Source organism: Anabrus simplex, chromosome 2, assembly GCF_040414725.1.
Source record: "Anabrus simplex isolate iqAnaSimp1 chromosome 2, ASM4041472v1, whole genome shotgun sequence".
In the NCBI taxonomy this organism is placed as follows: domain Eukaryota; kingdom Metazoa; phylum Arthropoda; class Insecta; order Orthoptera; family Tettigoniidae; genus Anabrus; species Anabrus simplex.
In genome coordinates, this window is record NC_090266.1 from 131192607 (window position 1) to 131218158 (window position 25552).

At 37.6% G+C, this 25552-nt stretch overlaps 1 protein-coding gene across 8 annotated transcripts in view; it reads right to left on the minus strand.

Moving 5' to 3' along the window:
• Window positions 1–25552, minus strand: part of LOC136863928 (metastasis-associated protein MTA3) — a 901938-nt gene that overhangs the window by 518264 nt on the left and 358122 nt on the right. For all 8 annotated transcript variants that reach the window (XM_067140366.2, XM_067140364.2, XM_067140363.2 and 5 more), the window contains one exon: window positions 17018–17135. In XM_067140366.2, the coding sequence (XP_066996467.2) occupies window positions 17018–17135 (118 nt within the window). The remainder of the gene's footprint in view (window positions 1–17017; window positions 17136–25552) is intronic.

Sequence of the window (25552 nt, forward strand, 5' to 3'; positions counted from 1 at the left end):
TATTGCCGACTTGTCTGGCTGGTTGAAACGGATATTTCTTTGATGTTCCTTGATGCGAGACCCAATGGACCTGAATGTTTGGCCAACATATACATTGCCGCAAGTACAGGGAGTTTTGTACACCCTAGGGCGTAATAGTGGGGACAATATGTCCTTGCATTCACATAAACTGTGAGCAATTTTAGTGACGGTGTCAAACACGTTTTTTATATTATACTTGCAAAGACCTAGGCAATTCTCTCTGTGGTGCTGTGAGTGCAAGGCAGGTAGGCAGTCCCTTCACTTCTTCTTTCTGTGAGCTTTACTTAGATGTCCCTCTGGTATGCAGGGCTCTATGAATCCATACATCATTGTAACCATTACCCTTGAATGTCACTAAGTGTGTCCATCTCCTCCTGGATATTGATGGCTCAAAAATTCATGTTGATCTTGTGGTAAGTACTAAAATCTATTAGCTTCATTGTGGTGAGTGTCGTGAGAATGCCCTGTTTTTGTGCAGGATGGTGGTGAGAATCTGAGAGGAGGTAGCGATTTGAATGAGTAGGCTTACGATAGACGCTATGTCCTAAGAAGCCGCCTGGTTTCCTTCTTACAACAACATCCAAGAAAAGAAGGCACCTGAGTCCATCTTCATCTCTGAGACCATTTGACCATCATGCCATCAACACAGTAATTAAAACTGAGAGGACTGTATGCAGTATAATATCACCTGCAATTAGCCTTCTCTGTGATTCTTTACTCATATCTGGACATTATTCCTGTATCTTACAACCTTTACATACTGCTCTCTGAATCCTTCTGAATTCTGGAAGTCCTTGTATATACACTCTCCTTGTCAATTAATGATCCCTGGAATGTCCTTCTTGGAACCTGTTTCTGACTTATAGTATCTAAACATATCCTTCAATTGCTTCCAAAAATTCATATGGCTGCCAATTATGTTTGCCATCATGTTATCCTTAGCTGATTTTTTTGCTGAATTCAATTTCTTAGTGAGCTCCTTCAATCTCTCCTTACTTCTGCAACCATTCCTAATTCTATTTCTTTCTAATCTGCACTTCCTTCTTAATCTCATTACTTCCCTGTTATAATATAATAGGTCCTTACTACTCCTTACCACTTTTAAAGGTGCATATCAGTTTTCACACTCCTCAACAATTGTTTTAAACACAATCCTATAGGCTGCCTAAATTATTATTTACCATTTTCCATTGATGATAGTCGCTTTTTAAAAATTCCACCACTACCCTGTTATCAGCCATATGGTATTGCCCAATAGCCCTACTTTTATGACATTCCTTTCTAACACATTCATTTTTAACTCCAGCAAACACAGCTTCATGATCATTTATACCATCTATCAATTCAGTTTTCATATAGAGCTCATCTGTTTTTATCAGCACCACGTCTGGAATACCTTTTCCCTCTAGTTGGTTCCATCAGTTTCCGATTCAGCTGTCCTTCCCATAACAACTTATTCACGATTTGTTGGTCATGCTTTCTGTCGTTCACAATTCCCAGTTAACATTTGGCAGGTTTACATCACCAGCTACAATAATGTTCTTTTCTGTGTCATTCCCCATCTAGCTGATTATCTTATCAAATAATTCAGCATCAGCGTCAGCGCTAGCCTAGCCAGATATATACACCCCCAAAACATGAAGTTGCCTATTGTCTTTAGGGATGAGTCTTACACCTAGAATTTCAAGTTCCTTATCATTAACTTTTTCATAGCTTAAAAATTATTCTTTCGCCAGTATAAATACTCCCCCTCCTATCGTTCCTAACCTGTCTTTACGATAAACACTCCAGTTCCATCATAAAATTTCTGAATCACTAAATACATTTCTTAGTCATGATTCAATTCCTATTACAACATCTGGTAAATATATATATCAACATTATTAACACTAACAATTTTATGTCATCTTTACTTGACTTCATGCTTTCTATACTGTGATCACCGCTCCATGGTCCACCCTGTTTTTTTTTTTTTTTTTTTTTTTTTTTTTTTTTGCTAGGGGCTTTACGTCGCACTGACACAGATAGGTCTTATGGCGACGATGGGACAGGAAAGGCCTAGGAGTTGGAAGGAAGCGGCCGTGGCCTTAATTAAGGTACAGCCCCAGCATTTGCCTGGTGTGAAAATGGGAAACCACGGAAAACCATTTTCAGGGCTGCCGATAGTGGGATTCGAACCTACTATCTCCCGGATGCAAGCTCACAGCCGCGCGCCTCTACGCGCACGGCCAACTCGCCCGGTAAGTCCACCCTGTTTCCCTTAATGTACCTCCCTATAACGCTTCCAAATAAACCTCCTAACTTATATGTACCAATGCAGTTCAAGTGAAGGCCATATCTCCTATCCACCTATTGTATGTATGTATGTTCAGTCTTCAGCCCTAAGGCTGGTTGGATCCTCAACAGCTCTGCCATGAGCTGTCATAGATGGCCTATGCATCACTGAAGAGGCGTACTAGGGAAATGAGGAGTGAGGTAGTTTTCCATTGCTTTCCTCACCGAGCCAGAAGTTGCTCTTACATATCAGTCTGCCAAGCCCACTGAAATGCATGCATCAACCGACCCTATGAGCAACATTTTCGCACCATTCATCGCAGGGACTGGCTGCACAAAGAATGGCATTACTAGCATCGCTCATACCTCAGTCACTTTCATATTGTCAAAGCCAAGGATAAGACAGAGACAGATCAATGAAAGTAACAAAATTGCTCTAGCCCATACTAGAAGACATAGTGCACTGTAAACACTAGGTCCTGCCAGCAAAGGCATACCCACCTATTAGGATCTACAAATTGCACTTCCAATTTCCTACATTTAAATCCCCAATCACCCTCCATTCAGTATCTCTCTCATACAGTATCCCACTGATAACAATCTCTGCTTCCTTTAATTTCTTCTGTGCTGCCATAACCAGATCCTTAACATCCCTAACTATGTTAGTATCCATTCCTGCTTGCCTTACATTATTGGTACTGTACCGGACAAATTTGGCGACTGATTAACATTTACTTGTGAGCCAGCATAAATCATTTGGTTTATTGTGAAGGGCTAGATTTTATTAACAGCAAGTCTTCCAGGCATGTGTCAAGTCATCTAACAAGTTCTGGGGAGCTAAGTATTGATCGGCGTGCTGAATTCGATCGAGCCAACCTGTCTGACACATGACAAACTGGATTCTCTTAGCGAGGAAGTGCGCGTGTGCACAGCTGAGAGCGGGCCAGTCTGGAATAATCCGAGCCAATAAAAATGGCCCAGCGAACCAATAACCTGTCAAGCTACAGACATACAACCGAACCAGAGGCTATAAAAATATTATTAAATAACTCTCTTATTATACTTTGACTTCTTCCTATACTTTGCGTTCTGGTACGCTTACACTCCGAGATTTCAGCTATCATCGTTCCACAAACTTTGAGCAGAATACAGACCAGTATGATTGCCTGCTGGAATGAATCTCGTGAAATTTAACATGGACTGTCACATTTTCAAATGTGAATATTAACTTACTCTAGCACATCAATTAATCTTCTGAATGATTTAATTTAATCACGTTATTTTGTACGATCGTCGAGCCCTCAGTAAGTGTCGTGTTCCTTAAATCAGTGAGATGTTACCTGGCTCGAACGTACACTAAAATTTTATTGTGTCAGTTACAGCTATAGTTGGGGACAAAACATGACGACCTCGCCTCACACCACTACCCTCCAGCGGCAGACCGGCGTCTATTAGGGGATAATAGGATTTACTACATCTGCCGTAGTCAGAGTTGCCAAATTGTCTACCTCATTAGCACCAAACGAGCCCGAGCAGCAATAAAACCTTTTTAAGGAATCTATTTGTCATTTCAATGTAAACTGAATTATTATTATTATTATTATTATTATTATTATTATTATTATTATTATTATTATTATTATTATTATTATTTAGCACAGGAATTTAAACATGAAAAATTTAATATTAATATTGTATTATGGTGATCTAAAGTAGATTATGAGGTAACGAAGAGAGACCCCTGAATACTAAAACGCAAACTTAAACGACCCATAAAACTAGACTAGCTCAGTGATAGTGCAACGCGCTAGTAACCCGAAGTCAGGAGGTGCCGTGGGTTCAAATCCCACCGGTTGTTCTTGAAACGATTTCTATAGTTTTCCATTTCATGTAAATGCCGGAATATTATAAGGCTGAAATAGCCACATGAATAATAATAATAATAATAATAATAATAATAATAATAATAATAATAATAATAATAATAATAGCCTCCGTAGCACAGACGGCAGCGCATCGGCCTCTCACCGCTGGATACCGTGGTTGAAATCCCGGTCACTCCATGTGAGATTTTTGCTGGACAAAGCGGAGACGGGACAGGTTTTTCTCCGGGTACTCCGATTTTTCCTGTCATCATTCATTCCAGCAACACTCTCCATTCTCATTTCATAGCATCTATCAGTCATTAATATATCACTTTGGGAGTGGCGACCCCATCGTACTAACAGCCTATATATGCTTCATTCATTACATTCATTACATTCCTGACCCGGTCAATGACTGGAGAACAGGTTGTAGGTTTTCATTTTCATTTTTCAATAATAATAATAATAATAATAATAATAATAATAATGTAAACCATTTTGAAAAGAGAAAATGATAATGTATTCATACTGAATGAAGAGACAACTGAATTATTATTAACTATTCATAATTAGTATAATTATTGGCTCCTTCGTGGCCCAGACGGTAGCCTCTGACAGTTAAGGGAAATCAATACACCTTAAGGCGTTAACTCCCACTTTAGGGTGTTATACAAACCATAAAATGTTTCAAATAGGTTGGATTATTGTTTTTTTATTTACTTTATTTTCCATAAATATTTGTAAAAGGGAAAAAGTGCATTTAATTTGACGTGTGGGTCCACAGAAAAACTAGTTGTTATTATTATTATTATTATTATTATTATTATTATTATTATTAACCAATACATCGCAATTGGTAACAGGTGGCAATGGTCACTTACATTAGTGTGATAATAAAGTAATACTCAAAAATAGTAAAAAACTGTTCGACGAAGCAGGTCCCGAGTGAAATCGTCTATTTTATAAAATTTAAATTTCTGCTTCCGAACTTTCTTTTTAGTGGGGGTTACATTTCTATTGACATCATTGATTTTTACTATTTTTTTCACCGTAGTAACACATATTCCTGTTGCTTCCGATACTACATTATTTAAATTTTTACCAGTTATAACAGAACCATTTCCTAAACCAACTCGTAAGAAATGTTTAATGTTCCTCACCAAATCACGATTTATTTTCGTAATCTAACACTTCTGCCAATTCTGCCAATCACATTTTTGTCACTTTTAGTTTGGAGTTCTTGGTGAAGAAGAAGAAGAAGAAGGAGGAGGAGGTCCAGGCAGCTGATTTAATTCCGCTTTGTTACACTGCGAGTCTTGATTTACCCACGGCCAGAATAATACGGACATATTACTGCTCTTGCACTAAACTGATAAGTTATAAATATTACAAATATCAGTTATTCCATATCTTACTATTAATAATGTTCACTAGGTCACTGCACTACACTCGGCATGAAGAAATAGTCAAGACTGGCAACCTCTGCATACCAAACAAGGATCACATGGAGCTCATTAACTCAGCAGGGTGCAGGGAGGGATTTACAGCTGCCTTCCAGGTCGCTTCCAAGAACTGAGGTCGTCTTGTTATGTCCCCAACTATACTCTTCAACTAAGTACATGAAGGAGACAACAATTCAACGAGAATCATCGCCTCTACAATATGCATTTCACCAAATCAAGAGGATCATCAAGATAATCATGGGACACCAACACTCCTGCCAGCATGATGTACTAAACGTGTGAGGCACCTCTAACACCGAGGGGATGGACGTGAAGGACATGCTGATATATTGGAGGAGCTGATTGAGAATCGAACCCCATCGTAAAATTCAAGTACCACATTGAATTTGTTTCTGTTCCATCTATGTAGAAACTAGATGATCTCTCATCTTTTAACAGTATTTTGTTAAATTTGGTCATACTTAATGATATTTCACTTCCTTTTCTTGATGTAGTGGTAGATTATTTACATGAGTGATTGAGCTTTGACATTTTATTAGTCTAGTCAGACGTAAAACCAGTAATTATAATAACGTGAGATTATGAGATTTTTGCTTTTGCTTTACATCGCACCAACACAGATAGGTCTTATGGCGACGATGGGATAGGAAAGGCCTAGGAATGGGAAGGAAGCGGGAAGCGGCCGTGGCCTCAATTAAGATACAGCCCTGGTGTGAAAATGGGAAACCATGGAAAACCATCTTCAGGGCTGCCGATGGTGGGGTACGTTCGAACCATTATCTCCTGAATGCAAGCTCACAGCCGCTCGCCCCTAACCACACGGCTAACTTGCCTGGTGAGATTATGAGAATGAATAGTGTGTTGTTCCATTGCATAAGACTGAGATGAGATTTATCTACGAATCGTTCGAAACTTTGTCAAGGTGATGTCATCTGAATTTTAGACTTATTTTGGTGAAAGGATAGAGTTAATAATCACTAATGATAATAATAAATTCCAATCATAAGACCGGGTTAAAGACTAAATTAAAGGTTGTAAGCATAAATGGTGATTGATTATTCTTGTGAACGAAGTTATTGTGCTCTTGATGTTGAATTTGCCTGGAATATTGGTGGATCCTGTGGGATTAAATTGTTGTTATTTAGAAGCATGTGTCTTGGGAACACTGCATTCTGATATTAAATTTGAGCATGCTGGAGTGTCATTTCAATGTGTGAATAATAATAATGTAATGAAAGCTTACTGACCACGTATTTGTCAATTTGAGTCATTAACCAACCTGATGGTAGTGATGATTATTTTTCTATCAGAACCTTGAGATGTATTTAATTCAGATTGATCGTCGCAGGAACATTATTGTTACATCTTTTCAAGTGATTACCTTGATTCAATCACATGTCTCATACATGGCCGGGTATGTTTATGAATTTAAAACTCATCTATTTGATTCAGATAACCTAATTAGGACTTAAAAATCATTCATTAATAATTACTCGACTAGGATTCGATTGTAAATAATGTATATACAAATGTTTCATGTATCCTTTGTGTGAATGGATGAATGGAGTAGATAGTGATATTTTCTTCAGGCACGAATTTTTGTTCATTGTATTGTGGTCTGATCATACGTTCACCGTGATGATCTAGACTATTCCAGCGTTGTATTGGTCAAGTTCCCATTGCGGAAGTGTTTATTTCAACATTTATCATCGTTAAATTATATTTTTGATTGAATTTAAAGACAAGACAAAAGATTATTTTGTTTCGATTATAAAGGCAATGATTTAACTACGTAAAAGCTAACTATCTGGAAATTTGAAGTAGGCTTATCCAATTAAACAAGTAAAGATATTTAATTTAAAGTAAGGCATCTCATGTCAACATAAGATTGTTAGACTAAAAGTCTGCAATGAATGATCAGGTTTTGAATTGTAAAGTGAATAATCTGTGGATACGAATTTATCCAAAAATGTATCTGTGATCTTAAAGGCAAATCATGACATAAATATTTTCAACTAGCCAACTGGCTAATTAGGCCTACCTGTGTTAATTATTTAATTAATTATTTAATTAATGAGGCTAATAATTACCTAGACTTGAGCAGTAGTGGAATATTATTGGATAATTATTAACTTAGAATTAAACAAGTTATTCACCACATGGTTGACTGAGTATGAGTTAATCTGTACAAATGAGGAAATAGCTAGATTTAATTTTTTTTTGTTAGGAATGACTATGTCAGGACGTCTCCTCAATTATTTTTCTTTGAAGCCAGTAGAGGCCAAATTTTGATTTTTGGTTATTTTTCCAGCAGATAATATTTTGCCTAAGGAAATGATGAACAATTCTAGATCGACTGTGCAGTCAGATCCAATGTTATCCACGTGAAATGTTAAATTTTGGAGTCAGCATGAATATTTTGTAATTATAATTTAAGATTGCTTACATAATAAATGTAAACCTGTGATTTTTATTTGTTATTTTTCCTTGGTCGTCAATCCTACCCTTTTTAAATGCCTTTAAAGAAGGACAGCCTGTGAACGAACTGTCCACCTTTGTGATTCCTCGTGCACAGGCAGTACTGTACATTACCCTGTCCTTGTGCCTTGGCCTAGCTCAGTGGAGAAGCTCCGTGCATTGTCCGGAAGAAATAGTGGGCAAAAACTCTAACTAAAATTTACTTAATACGACTTAGGACAGGAGCAAGTCTGCATATTATATTTAAATGAGAAGTCACATATGTAAGGGTAAAACATAAATTTTAATATGCTAATAATACATGGGAAATTATGGTAACAAGTAAATCAATATTCAAGTAGTGAATATTCAATATAAACTTAAATATTATAACCAAGTGGTCCGCCTGTTCAATACAATATATAATTTATTATATTTAGTACATGTTTCGTCCCCTAAGGGACATCATCAACTATAATAAATTAACATTAATATATCAGAATACAAAATATATATTATTAAAATTGGAAAGACACATTAAAATATTGATGTATGGTTATGACATTTAAAAACAAAATTTCTAAGATCTTATTTTAAATGTCGTAACCATACATCAATATTTTAATGTGTCTTTCCAATTTTAATAATATCTATTTTTTATTCTGATATATTAATGTTAATTAATTTTTTTTGCAAGTTGCTTTACAGAGACTTACAATAATTGAAAATCTTCCACATTTTTGATACTTTTTATGTGCTTTTTAGCAAATTAATTAATTATAAACAGTATATGTTTCATTCTTATTTGAGAACATCTTCAGCTGTGGTATAGCCTAGGTGAATCACTGAGTTTTTGAGTACATTATTTTCAGGTACCTTGTTCCTCTTAAAAACTATCTGAATATAAATTGAATTAAAATGATATTAAAACAATGTGGTGGTTAATGGATTGGTGAAATGAGACAGGATGAATACATACTTAAAAAACTATATCTAATAATTTGAACAGTTGTTGTTAAAAGTTTCAAACTGTGTTACACTAAAAAATATATCGGTTTGTCTTCCAGTTAAAAGGTTTTTTAAAATGTATGACTCCTTGACACTGTTCTAAATATTGTTGAATTATTTTGAGCTTCCTTAATGTGTCTTAAATCGAATCTAATGTGGAACTTTGAAGCTGATTGTCGTTCTATAATTGAGAGGGGAGCTTCATCTCAAATTTCTGAACTGAAATGAGGAAAATAGGGATTTACTTTTATAATGAAAACATGTGTCTTTATAAAGTAACTTAATGTATAAAATGGTTCCATACCTTACTGTTGTTAAACTTCAATTCTACCGTGGCCCTGGAGGAGCTACGCTTGAAGCTGCTCTACGTCTTGTATAATAATGATGTGTATGTTCTGATGTTTGCTCCACCTTCCGGGGAGGCAAGGCTGTGGAGAGGGGAGGAGGCGTGTCGCTTACTGTCGCGGCTTCGGCTTTAGAACGGGTGGGGGAAGTGGATGTACAAAATGGCGGAGGCTCGTTCTTATTCATCCTTTTATTGTCTGTGTTGTTTATTTTGCCTACAGTTTCAAGATTTGTTAATATTCCTTCAAATATAGGGTTCCTATTGTCAATTATATCATTCAGGTTATTGTCCTGATTACTTTTTTGTTCTAAATAAATATATAAATTTTCTAATGTATTTAGAAGAGCTCCTTTGTTTATTTTACATAATATAGTTAAATCCTGCTCTATAGTTGTGCACTGATGTCCTGTTGTACTCATGAGTTGGCCCACCGCAGAAATTTTTTTATGCCTTTCAGCATTGACATGTTCTAAGTATCTTAAAGTGAAACTGCGCCCTGTTTGCCCAACATAAGTTTTTTCACATTGATGACATTTCATTTTGTAAACTCCTGATTCTGAATGTTTGTTTTTCCCCAGGGAATTAACACTATTGTAATTAACGAATTTTTGCTTTGTATTATTACTGGTTGAATACGCGATCTTATAGTTATATTTTCTGAACAACTTCGTTACTGTATATAAGTTAGGGTTGTTGAACGTGAACTTGGCGGATTTATCTTTCTTTTTTATTTCGGGTGTTAGATTGGTTTAAAACTTCTGTTTGAATTTTCTGATTACTTTGTTTAAAATATTTAGTTCAAATCCGTTGTATTGGGCTTCTTTACGGATAAAGAGCAGTTCTTTTTTGTGTTCTGTGTGTGTAAGGGGTATATTAAATGCTCTATATATGTAACTGTAGTAAGCTGACCTTTTTTGTGATTCTGGGTGCAATGAGTAGTTCTTTATTGTAATGGGAGTAAAAGTGGGTTTTCTGTGTATCTTGAAAACAAACTCTTCCTTTTTACGTGTTTTATTACATACATACATACATACATACATACATACATACATACATACATTATCATTGTAGACTGTTATGCCTTTCAGCGTTCAGTCTGCAAGCCTCTGAGAATTTACTAAACGTCGCCACAATCCTCGATTTACAACTAGTTTTGTGGCCTCATTTAGTTCTATACCTCTTATCTTTAAATCGTTAGAAACAGAGTCTAACCATCATCGTCTTGGTCTCCCTCTACTTCTCTTACCCTCCATAACAGAGTCCATTATTCTCCTAGGTAACCTATCCTCCTCCATTCGCCTCACATGACCCCACCACCGAAGCCGGTTTATGCGTACAGCTTCATCCATCGAGTTCATTCCTAAATTAGCCTGTATTTCCTCATTCCGAGTTCCCTCCTGCCATTGTTCCCACCTGTTTGTACCAGCAATCATTCTTGCTACTTTCATGTCTGTTACTTCTAACTTATGAATAAGATATCCTGAGTCCACCCAGCTTTCGCTCCCATAAAGCAAAGTTGGTCTGAAAACAGACCGATGTAAAGATAGTTTCGTCTGGGAGCTGACTTCCTTCTTACAGAATACTGCTGATTGCAACTGCGAGCTCACTGCATTAGCTTTACTACACCTTGATTCAATCTCTCTTACTATATTACCATCCTGGGAAAACACACAACCTAAATACTTGAAATTATCGACCTGTTCTAGCTTTGTATCACCAATCTGACATTCAATTCTGTTGGATTTCTTACCTACTGACATCAATTTAGTCTTCGAGAGGCTAATTTTCATACCATACTCATTGCACCTATTTTCAAGTTCCAAGATGTTAGACTGCAAGCTTTCAGCACAGTCTGCCATTAAGACCAAGTCGTCAGCATAGGCCAGGCTGCTTACTACATTTCCACCTAACTGAATCCCTCCCTGCCATTTTATACCTTTCAGCATATGATCCATGTAAACTACAAACAGCAAAGGTGAAAGATTACAGCCTTGTCTAACTCCTGTAAGTACCCTGAACCAAGAACTCATTCTACCATCAATTCTCACTGAAGCCCAATTGTCAACATAAATGCCTTTGATTGATTTTAATAATCTACCTTTAATTCCATAGTCCCCCAGTATAGCGAACATCTTTTCCCTCGGTACCCTGTCATATGCTTTCTCTAGATCTACGAAACATAAACACAACTGCCTATTCCTCTCGTAGCATTTTTCAATTACCTGGTGCATACTGAAAATCTGATCCTGACAGCCTCTCTGTGGTCTGAAACCACACTGGTTTTCATCCAACTTCCTCTCAACGACTGATCGCACCCTCCCTTCCAAGATGCCTGTGAATACTTTGCCTGGTATACTAATCAATGAGATACCTCGATAGTTGTTGCAATCCTTCCTGTTCCCTTGCTTATAGATAGGTGCAATCTGAAGGTACCTTACCAACACTCCACGCTAATTTTACTACTCTATGAAGCCATTTCATCCCTGCCTTCCCACTATACTTTACCATTTCAGGTCTAATTTCATCTATTCCTGCTGCCTTATGACAATGGAGTTTATTTACTATCCTTTCCACTTCCTCAAGCATAATTTCACCAACATCATTTTCCTCCTCCCCATGAGCTTGACTGCTTGCAACACCACCATGATGATTTCCTTTTACATTGAGAAGATGTTCAAAATATTCCCTCCACTTCTCCAGTGATTCCCTGGGATCTGTTATGATATCACCTGAATTACTCAAAACACTGTTCATTTCCTTTTTCCCTCCCTTCCTAAGATTCTATATTACTGTCCAGAAAGGTTTCCCTGCTGCTTGACCTAGCCTTTCCAGGTTATTACCAAAATCTTCCCATGACTTCTTTTTGGATTCAACAACTATTTGTTTCGCTCTGTTTCTTTCATCTATGTACAAATCCCTGTCTGCCTCGGCCCTTGTTTGGAGCTATTTCTGATAAGCCTTCTTTTTACGTTTACAGGCTGCTCTCACTTCATCATTCCACCAAGATGTTCGCCTTTTCCCATCTTTACACACACTTGTTCCTAGGCATTCCCTTGCTGTTTTTACTACAGCATCCCTGTATGCCACCCATTCACTTTCTATATCCTGAACCTGCTTACTGTCTACTGTTCGAAACTTCTCACTAATCATATCCATGTACTTCTGTCTAATTTCCTCGTCCTGGAGATTTTCTACCCTTATTCGTTTGCAGACAGATTTCACTTTCTCTACCCTAGGCCTAGAGATACTTCGTTCACTACAGATCAGATAATGGTCTGTATCATCGAAAAATCCCCGAAAAACTCGTACATTCCTAAAAGATTTCCTGAATTCAAAGTCTGTTAAGATATAGTCTATTATGGATCTGGTACCCCTAGCCTCCCATGTGTAGCGGTGAATAGCCTTATGCTTGAAGAATGTATTCGTAACAGCTAAACCCATACTAGCACAGAAGTCCAGCAAACGCTTCCCATTCTCATTAGCTTCCATATCTTCCCCACATTTACCAATCACCCTTTCGTATCCTTCAGTTCTATTCCCAACTCTCGCATTGAAATCGCCCATTAGCACTATTCTATCCTTGCTGTTCACCCTGACCACGATGTCACTCAATGCTTCATAAAACTTGTCAACTTCATCCTCATCTGCACCCTCACATTGTGAATACACGGACACTATTCTTGTCCTAATTCCTCCCACTGACAAATCTACCCACATCATTCGCTCACTTACGTGCCTAACAGAAACTATGTTGCGTGCAATGGTATTCCTGATAAAGAGCCCTACCCCAGACTCTGCCCTTCCCTTTCTAACACCCGTCAAGTACACTTTATAATCTCCTATCTCTTCCTCCTTATCTCCCCCTACCCGAATATCACTTACTCCTAGCACATCCAGATGCATCCTCTTTGCTGACTCAGCCAGTTCTACTTTCTTTCTTCCATAAGCCCCATTAATATTGATAGCTCCCCATCGAATTCCATTTCGTTCGCCAAGTTGTTTCCAAGGAGTCCCTCGCCTGTCAAATGGGAGTGGGACTCCATTACTCCCATAGGTCTGAGGCTTGCTTAAAGTGTTCTGAGCTCGGTAAATTCATGAAGCAGGATGCTGCCCTACTTGCACATAGTCCAAGTGAGGATCTCTCCTCTAACGGGTTATGGACCACCGGTGAATTGTGTAGTCCTAGCCGCCTGAGCAAAAGGAGGGCCACGACTCAGAATATGTCCGAGATGCCCACTCCCATTCCATAGCAACTGGTATCCCGACTCTCAGGACCACTTACTAGGCCACTAAGCCGTTGCCCATGGTTCACGAACTAGGACGTGACTACAGTAACCCACAAACATGAACCATACGTGTTTTATTTATGTCTAAAAAATTTATGGAACCTTCTTTTTCTTTTTCTACTGTAAATTTTATTCTGGAATCCAATGTATTTAATTTATTGAGAATATCTTCACTGTTGTTCATTCTACAATCTATTACTGCAAAAGTGTCGTCTACAAAGCGTATCCATAAATTGAGACCCTCTATTTGTCCTATTATTTTGGTATGTTCGAGATATTCAAGATAAATATTGGCTAAAATGCCCGAAGCGGGAGCTCCCATAGGGAGGCCTTCCTGTCTATATATCTTCTTATTGAAAGTGAAATTATTGTGTTTTGTAATGAATTTGAGTATATTAATGAAATCTTCTATTTCTGGTAGGTTGAGTTGCTTGTGTTCTATTAGATTCTTCCTGATAATTTTTATTGTTTCATCTACTGGAATATTTGTGTACATGTCCTTGATGTCAAAGGAGCATGTTACTTGATGTGGTGTTAATTTAAAGTTCTTGAGTACTTTGCAGAAATCTACAGAATTTTTTATTGGTGTTTTGTTGTAAAAAACATAATGATTGGTTAGAAATGTATGTATGTATTGCAACGTTTTATAAGTAGGACTGCTGTGGAAGTTTATTAATGGTCTTATGGGTATTCCTTCTTTATGTAACTTGGGTAAGGCCCTTGCAGTTTGAAGACCGGGATTCATATTAATCAGTTTCTGGACATCTTGTTCACTTAAAATGAAGGTTGCATTTCTTAATAATGTATTTAACTTTTTATGAGTATTAACCGTAGGGTCTCGATCTATTTCCGAAAAAGTGCTATTACTGAAAAAAGTTTCTGTTTTCCTGATATATTCCTCCTTACCTAAACCTACTACTGTCGCCCCCTTATCAGCTTTGGTAATTACTATTTCTTCTTGTTTTATTTTTCGTGATAAACTTAAAGTGGGTTTATTTCTGTGTTGGGAAACTTTTAAGCCTTTTACAAGGTATGGAATTTTCTTTTTTACCTCATGTCTGACGTCATTTTGAACTTCGGTGGGGAGTTTTTGTATAGCTGTTTCAACTTCTGCAATGGTGGTTTTTAGCTCTTTTTCTTTGTTCTTTCCTACCCAATTGAAATTAGGGCCTTGACTTATGGTTTTCTTTTCCTCCTCAGTGAGATTAACTTTAGAAATGTTCTTAACGGGAGAGGGGTATTCTTTAAATTGTGTTTCTGAATTTAAAGAGTAAGCCTTGCCTTTTTCTTTGTTTGTCTTGGCATTTTTTAACGATATTAATTTATTATTAAGGGTTTCCTGTTTATATATTTATTTAGAACAAAAATGTAATCAGGGCAATAACCTGAATGATATAATTGACAATAGGAACCCTATATTTGAAGGAATATTAAGAAATCTTGAAACTGTAGGCAAAATAAACAACACAGACAGTAAAAGGATGAATAAGAACGAGCCTCTGCCATTTTGTACATCCACTTCCCCCACCCTTTCTAAAGCCGAAGCCATGACAGTAAGCAACACGCCTCCTCCCCTCTCCACAGCCTTGCCTCCACGGAAGGTGGAGCAAACATCGGAACACACACATCATTATTATACAAGATGTAAAGCAGCTTCAAACGTAGCTCCTCCAGGGCCACGGTAGAATTGAAGTTTAACAACAGTAAGGTATGGAACCATTTTATACATTTCAGTTCAGAAATTTGAGACGAAGCTCCCCTCTCAATTATAGAATGGCAATCAGCTTCAAAGTTCCGCATTAGACTCAATTTAAGACACATTAAGGAAGCTCAAAATAAATAACAGCCAACCTGGATGGAGTGAAAGAAGTGAACATTCAACAATATTTAGAACAGTGTCAAGGAGTCATACATTTTAAAAAAAAATTTAACTGGAAGACAAACCGATATATTTTTTAGTGTAACACAGTTTGAAACTTTTAACAACAACTATTCAAATGAATAGCTGAAGTTTTTTAAGTAGGCTAATTATGTATTCATCCTGTCTCATTTCACCAACCCATTAACCACCAATGTCTCATTTCACCATCCCATTAACCACCACATTGTTTTAATATCATTTTAATACAATTTATATTCAAATAGTTTTTAAGAGGAACAAGGTACCTGAAAATAATGTACTCAAAAACTCAGTGATTCACCTAAGCTATATCACAGCTGAAGATGTTCTCAAATAAGAACGAAACATGTACTATTTATAATTAATTAATTTGCTAAAAAGCAAATAAAAAGTATCAAAAATGTGGCAGATTTTCAATTATTGTAAGTCTCTGCAATTAGAATTTGATACAGAAAATAAAGCTGATTACCTGCAAAGTTGCTTTACGTCGCACTGACACAGATAGGTCTTATGGCGAGGATGGGACAGGAGTGGGAAGCCTTAATCAAGGTATAGCCCCAGCATTTGCCTGATGTGAAAATCGGAAACCACAGAAAACCAATTTCAGAGCTGCTGAACCCACTATCTCCTGAATACTGGATACTGGCCGCACTTAAGCGACTGCAGCTATCGAGTTCGGTACCAATGAACTATTCTCTGACTGGACGCAGAACCTATTAAACAAGACTGCATATTCTTCAGCGACCTATAATGAGATCTCACACCAGCCACAATAAACATGTGCTACAACTTAAATTGATGTCAAGCAAACGGCGCAATATGCAACATACTTCTCACTAGAGAGGGAAACAAAGCGGGAAAGATACCAACTTCCAGATTTCTGTATATCGGAAGTTCTGTACCAACCTTGACATAAATACGCCCGCACCCTGGCTTTTCACCATTGAATGATGAGAAAGGCACATGGGGATTATTCACGCACGCGCACACGCACACGCACGCGCACTCACACACACACAGTATCTACCATGGTTTTGATGTGTACCATACTGTTTGTGTTGGGTTTTTTTACCATCAAATTTACCCCCGGTCTCTTAGCTGGTATACCAAAGGAATTTAAAAATATTATGATTTATATTTCACTGACATTATTAGTATCTAGAATAACATGACTAGTGAAACAATTACCAGATCTAGCCAAAACAGAGCTACCATGATCTCCACAACATAATTTATTGTAATTACAAATATTTAGGGGTATTACTCGACTCTTACAATGAAAATAGCGCTATAACCAACTTACCTTCAGGGGCCAAAAGACCTTGGTGTTTGGCCCCTTAAAACAATCACCATCACCACTGACATTATCATCATCATCATCATCATCATCATCTTACCTTCTCGTAATAAAGGTGTAGGCTCTGCTTGAAATCTACTTCCTACTCGAATTTCTCCTTTGTCCGCCAGAAGAGTTTTGTGCGTTGGGTCAAACACCAAGCAGTAAAAGAAAGTATCCTGAAACATGTAAAATATCAATCAAGATGTACAGTATGAAATTTGTAATTTTAATACGAGAAAGCACATCATTTATATAATATGATTTTATAACTCCTTTCTCAAATTAAAACTTGTCACTATAACTTTGTGTAATAAGATGGGCTCCCTAGGAAGAAAAAGGAGTCCAAACGAGAAATTGGATTTTTTTTTTTGCTAGTTGCTTTATGTCGCACTGACACAGATAGGTCTTATGGCGATGATGGGAGGGGAAAGGGCAAGGAGTGGGAAGGAAGAGGCCGTGGCCTTAATTAAGGTACAGCCCCAGCATTTGCCTGGTGTGAAAATGGGAAACCATGGAAAACCATTTTCATTGCTGCCCACAGTGGGGTTCGAACCTACTAGGTGTTAATATAAGGAAAGATCTTCATTGGGGTAATCACATAAATGAGATTGTAAATAAAGGGTACAGATCTCTGCACATGGTTATGAGGGTGTTTAGGGGTTGTAGTAAGGATGTAAAGGAGAGGGCATATAAGTCTCTGGTAAGACCCCAACTAGAGTATTGTTCCAGTGTATGGGACCCTCACCAGGATTACCTGATTCAAGAACCGGAAAAAATCCAAATAAAAGCAGCTCGATTTGTTCTGGGTGATTTCCGACAAAAGAGTAGCGTTACAAAAATGTTGCAATGTTTGGGTTGGGAAGAATTGAGAGAAAGAAGAAGAGCTGCTCGACTAAGTGGTATGTTCCGAGCTGTCAGCGGAGAGATGGCGTGGAATGACATTAGTAGACGAATAAGTTTGAATGGTGTTTATAAAAGTAGGAAAGATCACAATATGAAGATAAAGTTGGAATTCAAGAGGACAAACTGGGGCAAATATTCATTTATAGGAAGGGGAGTTAGGGATTGGAATAACTTACCAAGGGAGATGTTCAATAAATTTCCAATTTCTTTGAAATCATTTACGAAAAGGCTAGGAAAGCAACAGATAGGGAATCTGCCACTTGGGTGGCTGCCCTAAATGCAGATCAGTATTGATTGATTGATTGATTGATATCTCCCAAATACTGGATACTTGCCACACTTAAGCGACTGCAGGTATCGAGCTCGGTAAAATTGGATCCTAGACCGTAGTAATTTTCTACGGCTATTCTGAATGTTGCTTCCAAAACATATAATCATTTCGGCTGACTATTGCTAGCCTGGTAAAGCTTTTGTAATGCAGCCCCTCCAGTGAAAGTGCGTGGCGTCTGCCATGTATGGAAAATTGCAGTTAGTGTGGCGAAGGTAATGTTGTGTGTGGTGTATAAGTTGCAGGAATGTTGGGGATTCAGGGGAGTTAACTGTTTTAAATTATAATCCCTCGACCTGGCTGGAAATCGAACCCAGGGCCCCAAGGTCTGAAGGCCAAGACACTGATCACTCAGCCACACAGCCAGACAGCTTTCTGTTATTCCTAACTGTGAGGTTTTTCAGTCTGCCAAACTAATTCAGGATAAATAAAATTAGAATATACCTGAACAAGAAAACATATACTGTAATAACATAACAGATTATACCTGCAGGCATTGCAGTCCTAGCTGGACTAGTGAGGAGAGGGGAAGTACAGGAGTAGTTCATCATTAACCCTTATAAAGCATCAGTCGCTTATAGGTAGTATATGTGAAGAATACCATGCTTCTTTTAGCTTTCTTATTGTTGAAGATATGGCCCGAAAACGTTTACTTGTCACAGAAAAGGAGTTGCTTTACATGCTTACTACATCATATACTATGTTACATTAACAGTACAACTTATAAAACAATATTTGTTTGGTGAATATCAAAATAGAAAGTGAAAATTCAAAATTGGGAAAAAGAAACACGATTCAAAATTAATCATTACCGTACAATGGGGTGAAGTCGATCAAGTGGGGTGAAGTTGATCATTGTGACATCTCGCGTTTTTTTTAGTGATGGCATCTGGTAGGTAGATGGAGAAGTAACAAGTTGAGCTTCTTTGGAATGTGGAAGCTCTATGCTATTTATGTGATATTCTTTGGATGTTGTAATGATAACTAGTAAAGTGTGGTTATGTGTTCAATAAGTGTCCGTGTTTAGTATAGTTTGAAAAAGGTCGTAAAAAACCTGTCATCCACCGGTACAATTGATAACCTGACCTCATCACTGACTTCATTTGGTAAGTTAATGTGTTGTGCTCTTTTCTTGCACTTTGGATTACATCTAATTTTCTCCACATTCGGGCAATGATGTAATATGCCTAATGTTTACATTTTGTAGGGTGAAGTCGATCATGGGATGAATATACCAGAAGTAGCCAGGTCCTGCCGGGAAACAAAATTATAATATTCAATATTTGAAGAATGCTGTGGAGGAAGTAAAAAAGGGGAAAATGAGCATTAGGAAAGCCTCTGAAGCATAGGGTGTACCATACTCTACCCTAAATGGTTGGATCAAAGGTAAACATGCAAAGAAGTTTGGAGGACAACCCGCATTGAACCCCACAGATGAAACTTGTTTGGTGGAAGGTTTAATTAAGTGTTCTGAATGGGGGTTTCCTCTGAAACGTACTGATGTACGAAATGTAGTCCAGTGTTACTTAAATAGATCAGGCAGAGTAGTCAGGAAATTCAAAGACAATAAACCTGGGACAGAATGGTTTATGGATTTCATTAAAAGAAACCCTGTTCTTTCTGAGAGGATGTCACAGAACATAAAGAGAGTAAGAGCAGGTGTCAATAATGACACAGTGAATGAATATTCAACCACTTACAGGATTCTCTACAAGACATACCTACAAGTAATATCATCAACTACGATGAGACAAATTTCACAAATGATCCTGGTGAATCCAAAGTTATTGTCAAGAGAGGAGTAAAACATGTTGACAGAATTATGGATTCTTCGAACACTAGTGTCAGTGTAATGGTAGCAGCTACAGCCAGTGGTGTAATATTGCCACCTTATATTGTCTACAAAGCTAAGCACATGTAGCCTACTTGGGTGGAGAGTGGAATACCCGGAGCTGGTTACAACAGGAACAGTAGTGGTTGGTTTGATTTAGAAATGTTTGAAGGCTGGGTAGAAAAGATCTTGATTCCCTATGTGAGAAAATTAAATGCAAGAAAGGCTATTATTGGAGACAATTTGTCAAGCCATTTGTCACTGAATGTAATTCGTTTGTGCGAAGAGAATGACATAACTTTTATTCTTTTACCACCTAATGCCACTCACATTTGCCAACCCCTTGATGTGGCATTTTTTTCGTCTGCTGAAAAGGGCATGGAGGAAATGTTTAGAAGACTGGAAGATGAAGAATAAAGGTGTGTTACCCAAGTGTGAGTTTCCTTCCATGCTCAAGAAGGCATTCAGTGAGGTGGGAGCCCATGACAGCTCAACTATTATTTCAGGTTTCAAGGCTTGTGGGATTGTTCCAATAAATCGAGAAATGGTCTTGAAGAAATTGCCAAGCCTTAACCAGGATCCCGGAGATTCGCTAACAGGAGCAGAAAAGAGATGGAGCGATACACTTGTGGAACATCTGCAGCAGGCACGAAATGGAGGAACAAGACCTAGTGAAAGACGTCCAGCAAGGGGAAAGAGAATGAATATTGCTGCTGGTAAGGGAATAGTGGTAAATGACCTTCTTGATTCTGATGAAGAACTAGATGAGACAGCAGCGTTGGAGGAATACTACGATGATGATCTTCATAATGTCGAAGATAATGAAAGTCACTCTGATGTGAATGTGAATACAACTGCAGTTCTAAACAATCAAAGTGGTGACAAAGGTGAACTAGACGTTTTTTGTGTTGATGACTTCGTACTGGTTTCATTTCCCACTGAGAAAAGAGACAGAAACTTCACTGGACAAACTGTAAAAGTAGTTGATAATGGCTATGAGATATCATATCTGAGAAGAAGAGGTGTCAAGCAAATATATTTCTCATTTCCAGATGTGCCCGATATTCAAGAAACATCTGGTAGACAAATAATAATGAAATTGTCTTCAAAAAGTTTGAAAAGGGGACGCTATATCTTTCCAAACATAGATGTCTCCAGAATTGAATGATATCGCAGAAATGTACAGAACATTAATCTAAAATAAATAGGGATTTTATTATGTGATTTATATTCCATACTTGGAGATTAGGCCTACAGGTATCAAATATTAGTTAAATGTAGTCATTTTGTCATTTTTAAAATGTTAAATCTTTAATGAATATTTTAAAAACTAAACTGATGATCGATGTCACCCCACATCATTTATAAAGTCGTTTCTAGGCTGAAATAAATCTGTGATCGACTTCACCCCACCCATAGGGAATCTGAAATATTTGTCCCGAATGAGTAAATTTATAATGCAATATAAATGGTCCGTTATTGGACATTATAATTTTTTTTATTAATCAAGAAAGCTATTTTAATGTGGCGTTATCACCAAACTGTTTTATGTACAATATGTACAATTAATCAAGAAAGCTAATGTGGCGTTATCACCACACTGTTTTATGTACAATATGCATATAATTTTATTCGCACAGCCACTCACGTTGTTTTATAATTGAAAATTCGTTGTTTTGAACAACAATTTAATCTGTGATTTTAAATGGACTTCATGCTTCATATCATGTTCACGTCGCACCATTTTAACATTGAAGATTGACAAGATGCCATCACGCCGCGTCACAGGATACAAAGACTTTTTATTCACTTATTTCAACGTGTTCTCGCCTTATTTTTAATGTTTTGTATTTGTGACTGAAGATGTCCCATAAGAGGATGAAACATGTTTCACGAGTATAATTTAATGTAGTCTTTATAATAAAGACAATTAAAGTATTGTAAAGGTGGAATTATAAATTCAAATTTTCACAAGTTGATACTTCGACAATACGGGCTCTAATATGAACACACTTGCATGCGACATGAGCGAGACATGGTGGAACTAAGAGTAGGAGTAAGACTAATCAGAACAGAAGATTGGTCAGTGATCAGTGAAAGGTAAGTTTACTTGTGTTGGTTGATTGTGTTATGTGATGCCAGTTGTGAAACCATAAAACTTGGCGTACATTTTATGTAGGCCCTAAATATCGACATGATCTTTTACATTATCGTGTTGGGAGACTAGCTATGTAGCTGTAGTTCTTTTAGTCCCAACCGACCAATGAGAGGCTTGTATGCGAATTGAGTGAGATGTGATGGGACTAGGAGTAGGAGTTGGAGTAAGACTTACCAGAAGTTTGGCGCGGGACTCTTCTAGAGGAGTGCACGGAGATAACTTTCTAGTGAAAACTTACTTGTGTAGATTGATTGTATTATGTGATACCAGTTGCAAAACCATACAACTTGGCGTATATTTATGTAAGTGTCGACATAATCTTTTACATTTTCTTGTCGGAAGACTAGCTACGGAGCTGTAGTTCTTTTAGTCCCAAGCGACCAATGAGAGGCTTGTATGCGATTTGAGCAGGACGTGATGGGACTAGGAGTAGGAGTTGGAGTAAGACTAACCAGAAGGTTGGCCTGAGACTCTTCTACAGGAGTGCGCGGAGGAAACTATCTAGTGAAATGTAAATTTGCTTGTGTGGATCGACTGCAATACGAAACACTAATAGGGAAACCATAAAACTTGGCCTAAATTTATGTAAGTATCGACACAATTTTTTTACATTTTTGCGTTCGTGACGTAAAGTACTCAAAGCTAAAATAAGCCTAATTCAAACGCACGTAATGCAGTATTTAGAGGGTTTGAAATCATAGCCCTAGTTTCATAGTCAAAATATTAATAATGTGGAATCACCAAACTCATAGCTTATCACCGACCAGTGTAGTGGGACGGTAAGCACTGCTTGCGTGTAACCCGGACTCGGAAGGCACTGTGGGTTTGAATCTCTTCAGCGGCTGTTTTCTAAGGGTTCTCCATAGTTTTCCATATTCCCTCGAGGAACATGCTAGAACAGTACCGGTACCTTCTTCAAAAGCCATGGCTGATTCCTTCCAAATCCTTTTCCAAACCCTCACTTGCAAGTGAAATTAATACCATGGTTCGTGACTGTATTTTGTGACTAATGGCCACATTTCAGTGGTATTGTAACATTGTTCCCGTAGATATTTAAAGAAGATGCACTGAAAATCCAACCATTAATAATTTTATTCTCATTAACCTAATTGCTATGCCCTTTAAAAGAATCATGATCGTTAACTTTTAAAGGTACATTCGGCTGCTGTGGTGCAAAGCGCGAGCAGATATAACACCCACGTGCTGGTCACAGACCATTGTTGGCAGCCCAGCCACCTGGGACTCTAGGGAGCGAAGTTACTGAGGGAGAAGAGTAGGAACTAAAAGAATTGCTCCCAAAGAACTGTTCATTTCAGGGACTGAGCCGTTCTGACACTAGTCCTTCTGGTGAACTACTCTTACCCATCTTTAGTGTGCTTCATCACATTCATTTTCACTGCTGCTGCCAGCGCCATCTCTTGTTTCTGCACTGCTTTCGTCTCGGCGGAAGTCACGGCCAAAAATCGACTTCCCAGGAAGAACATTTTTTTTGCGGCGGTGGTGGGAAGTAGCAGGTTGTGTTGTGTTGTGTTGTGTTGTGTTGTGTTGTGTTGTGTTGTATTGTGTTGTGTTGTGTTGTGTTGGAGCATGGCCGGAGGGCGACGAGCTTCCTTGAGCATTTCCTTCTTCCTCATTTAGCATTGATTGTCTTCCCATTTTTTTGATGTACATTCCGCACTTCATTTTGTAGGATGGACCAAGGCATACCATAGAAATCAAATGCTTTCCTATAGGACAACTTGCCACTTTTAATATCACGTAACGCTTTTTCTAATAATTTTGGTTCGTAATTACCCCTCAAAGCACCTTCTTTCTGCATATGATAATTTCTAGGCATTGTCCGAAATCACCCAGACTGCTTTCAATTTTCAGTAAAATGTGCGTAAAACACTATTTTTCACTAAATCACACCAAAATTCCACAGCAATCGTTTATAAACACTTCAGTCAGTTGATCTCACTAAGAACCATATTTATAATGCATTCCTTCTGCCGCGACAATCGAAAGTATCCACTTAATGATAATGCATGAACTTTCAACAATCCCAGTGCACATGGGAAATTTTCCAAAGTATGAAGTCGATTCGTAATAAAAATCACAGAACTCAGGAAACATAACCTCAAGGTCAAACTAAAAAAGCGCATGGAAGTGCAAAGCACCGGAGGCTCGTTGCTATGCGACAAAATACGGCAAATCTACCATACTTTCCGAAACCACCCCTGTAATGTAGGATGCTAAAAGGTTTGTTTTGTCACCTATTCAATACATATAAATTTTACAATTTAGGAATTTATTATTGATTCCACTTGAGACATGTTTCGCCCTTCATTGAGGGCATTATCAGTCAAATTATCTCCTCAAGGCAAAAATCAGGTACCTGGTTAGTAGTTGACATGCACAAATTAATACATATTATTAATGCACATTACAAAATTTAAGTATGAGAAACAGTTGTACAATAGTGATGGTTGAACATATAGGTTTATAGAATAAGAAGTCAGCACCAATGCGTAAAATTAAAATAGTAGAGTTTGGCAGTGGTGCTCTGGAGAACAGTTGATGCAATCATAGGAAAATATAAAGTTTAAAAAAAATTTACATTATAACAATCAAGGGAGAAAGGGTGTAGTGCTCGGCGTCAATGTTTGTAACCAAAAATTAATGTCAATGGTTGGTAACTATACAGTATTTACATTGTCCAATTGAACAGTTGAGAATAAGGTTTTTAAAAATATTTACATTATAACAATCAGGGGAGAAAGGGTGTAGTGCTCGGCGTCAATGTTTGTAACCAAAAATTAATGTCAATGGTTGGTAACTATACAGTATTTACATTGTCCAAGTGAACAGTTGAGAATTTTACAATTTATATACATATTTACACAAAAGCAGCTTGGCGAGCAAGGATATAAAAAAAATCTAGTACCAAGTGCGTCCTGTTGTTTTAAAGGTTGGAAGAAGAATGTAGCATTGACGTTTCAGAATATGCAGAGTGGTTTATCTTAGTTAAAATCACCGGGGGGTAGGGAAATGTTCATAGCCAAATGAGGTTTTATAGGACTCAAGCTGAAAGTTGTCTGGTTGCAGCACCGAGACTGATGATGCCCTCAATGAAGGGCGAAACATGTCTCAAGTGGAATCAATAATAAATTCCTAAATTGTAAAATTTATATGTATTGAATAGGTAACAAAACAAACCTTTTAGCATCCTACATTCAGTATCTTCAATACGGATAACAATGATTTTTATCACTTGCAACCACCCCTGTATCCGAAATCGCCCCATTTTATGGTACTATTTAATTATCCATAGTCATTTTACCTCATCAAATTTCATCACCTTCAAATTCCACATTAATTTTGCACTTTAAAT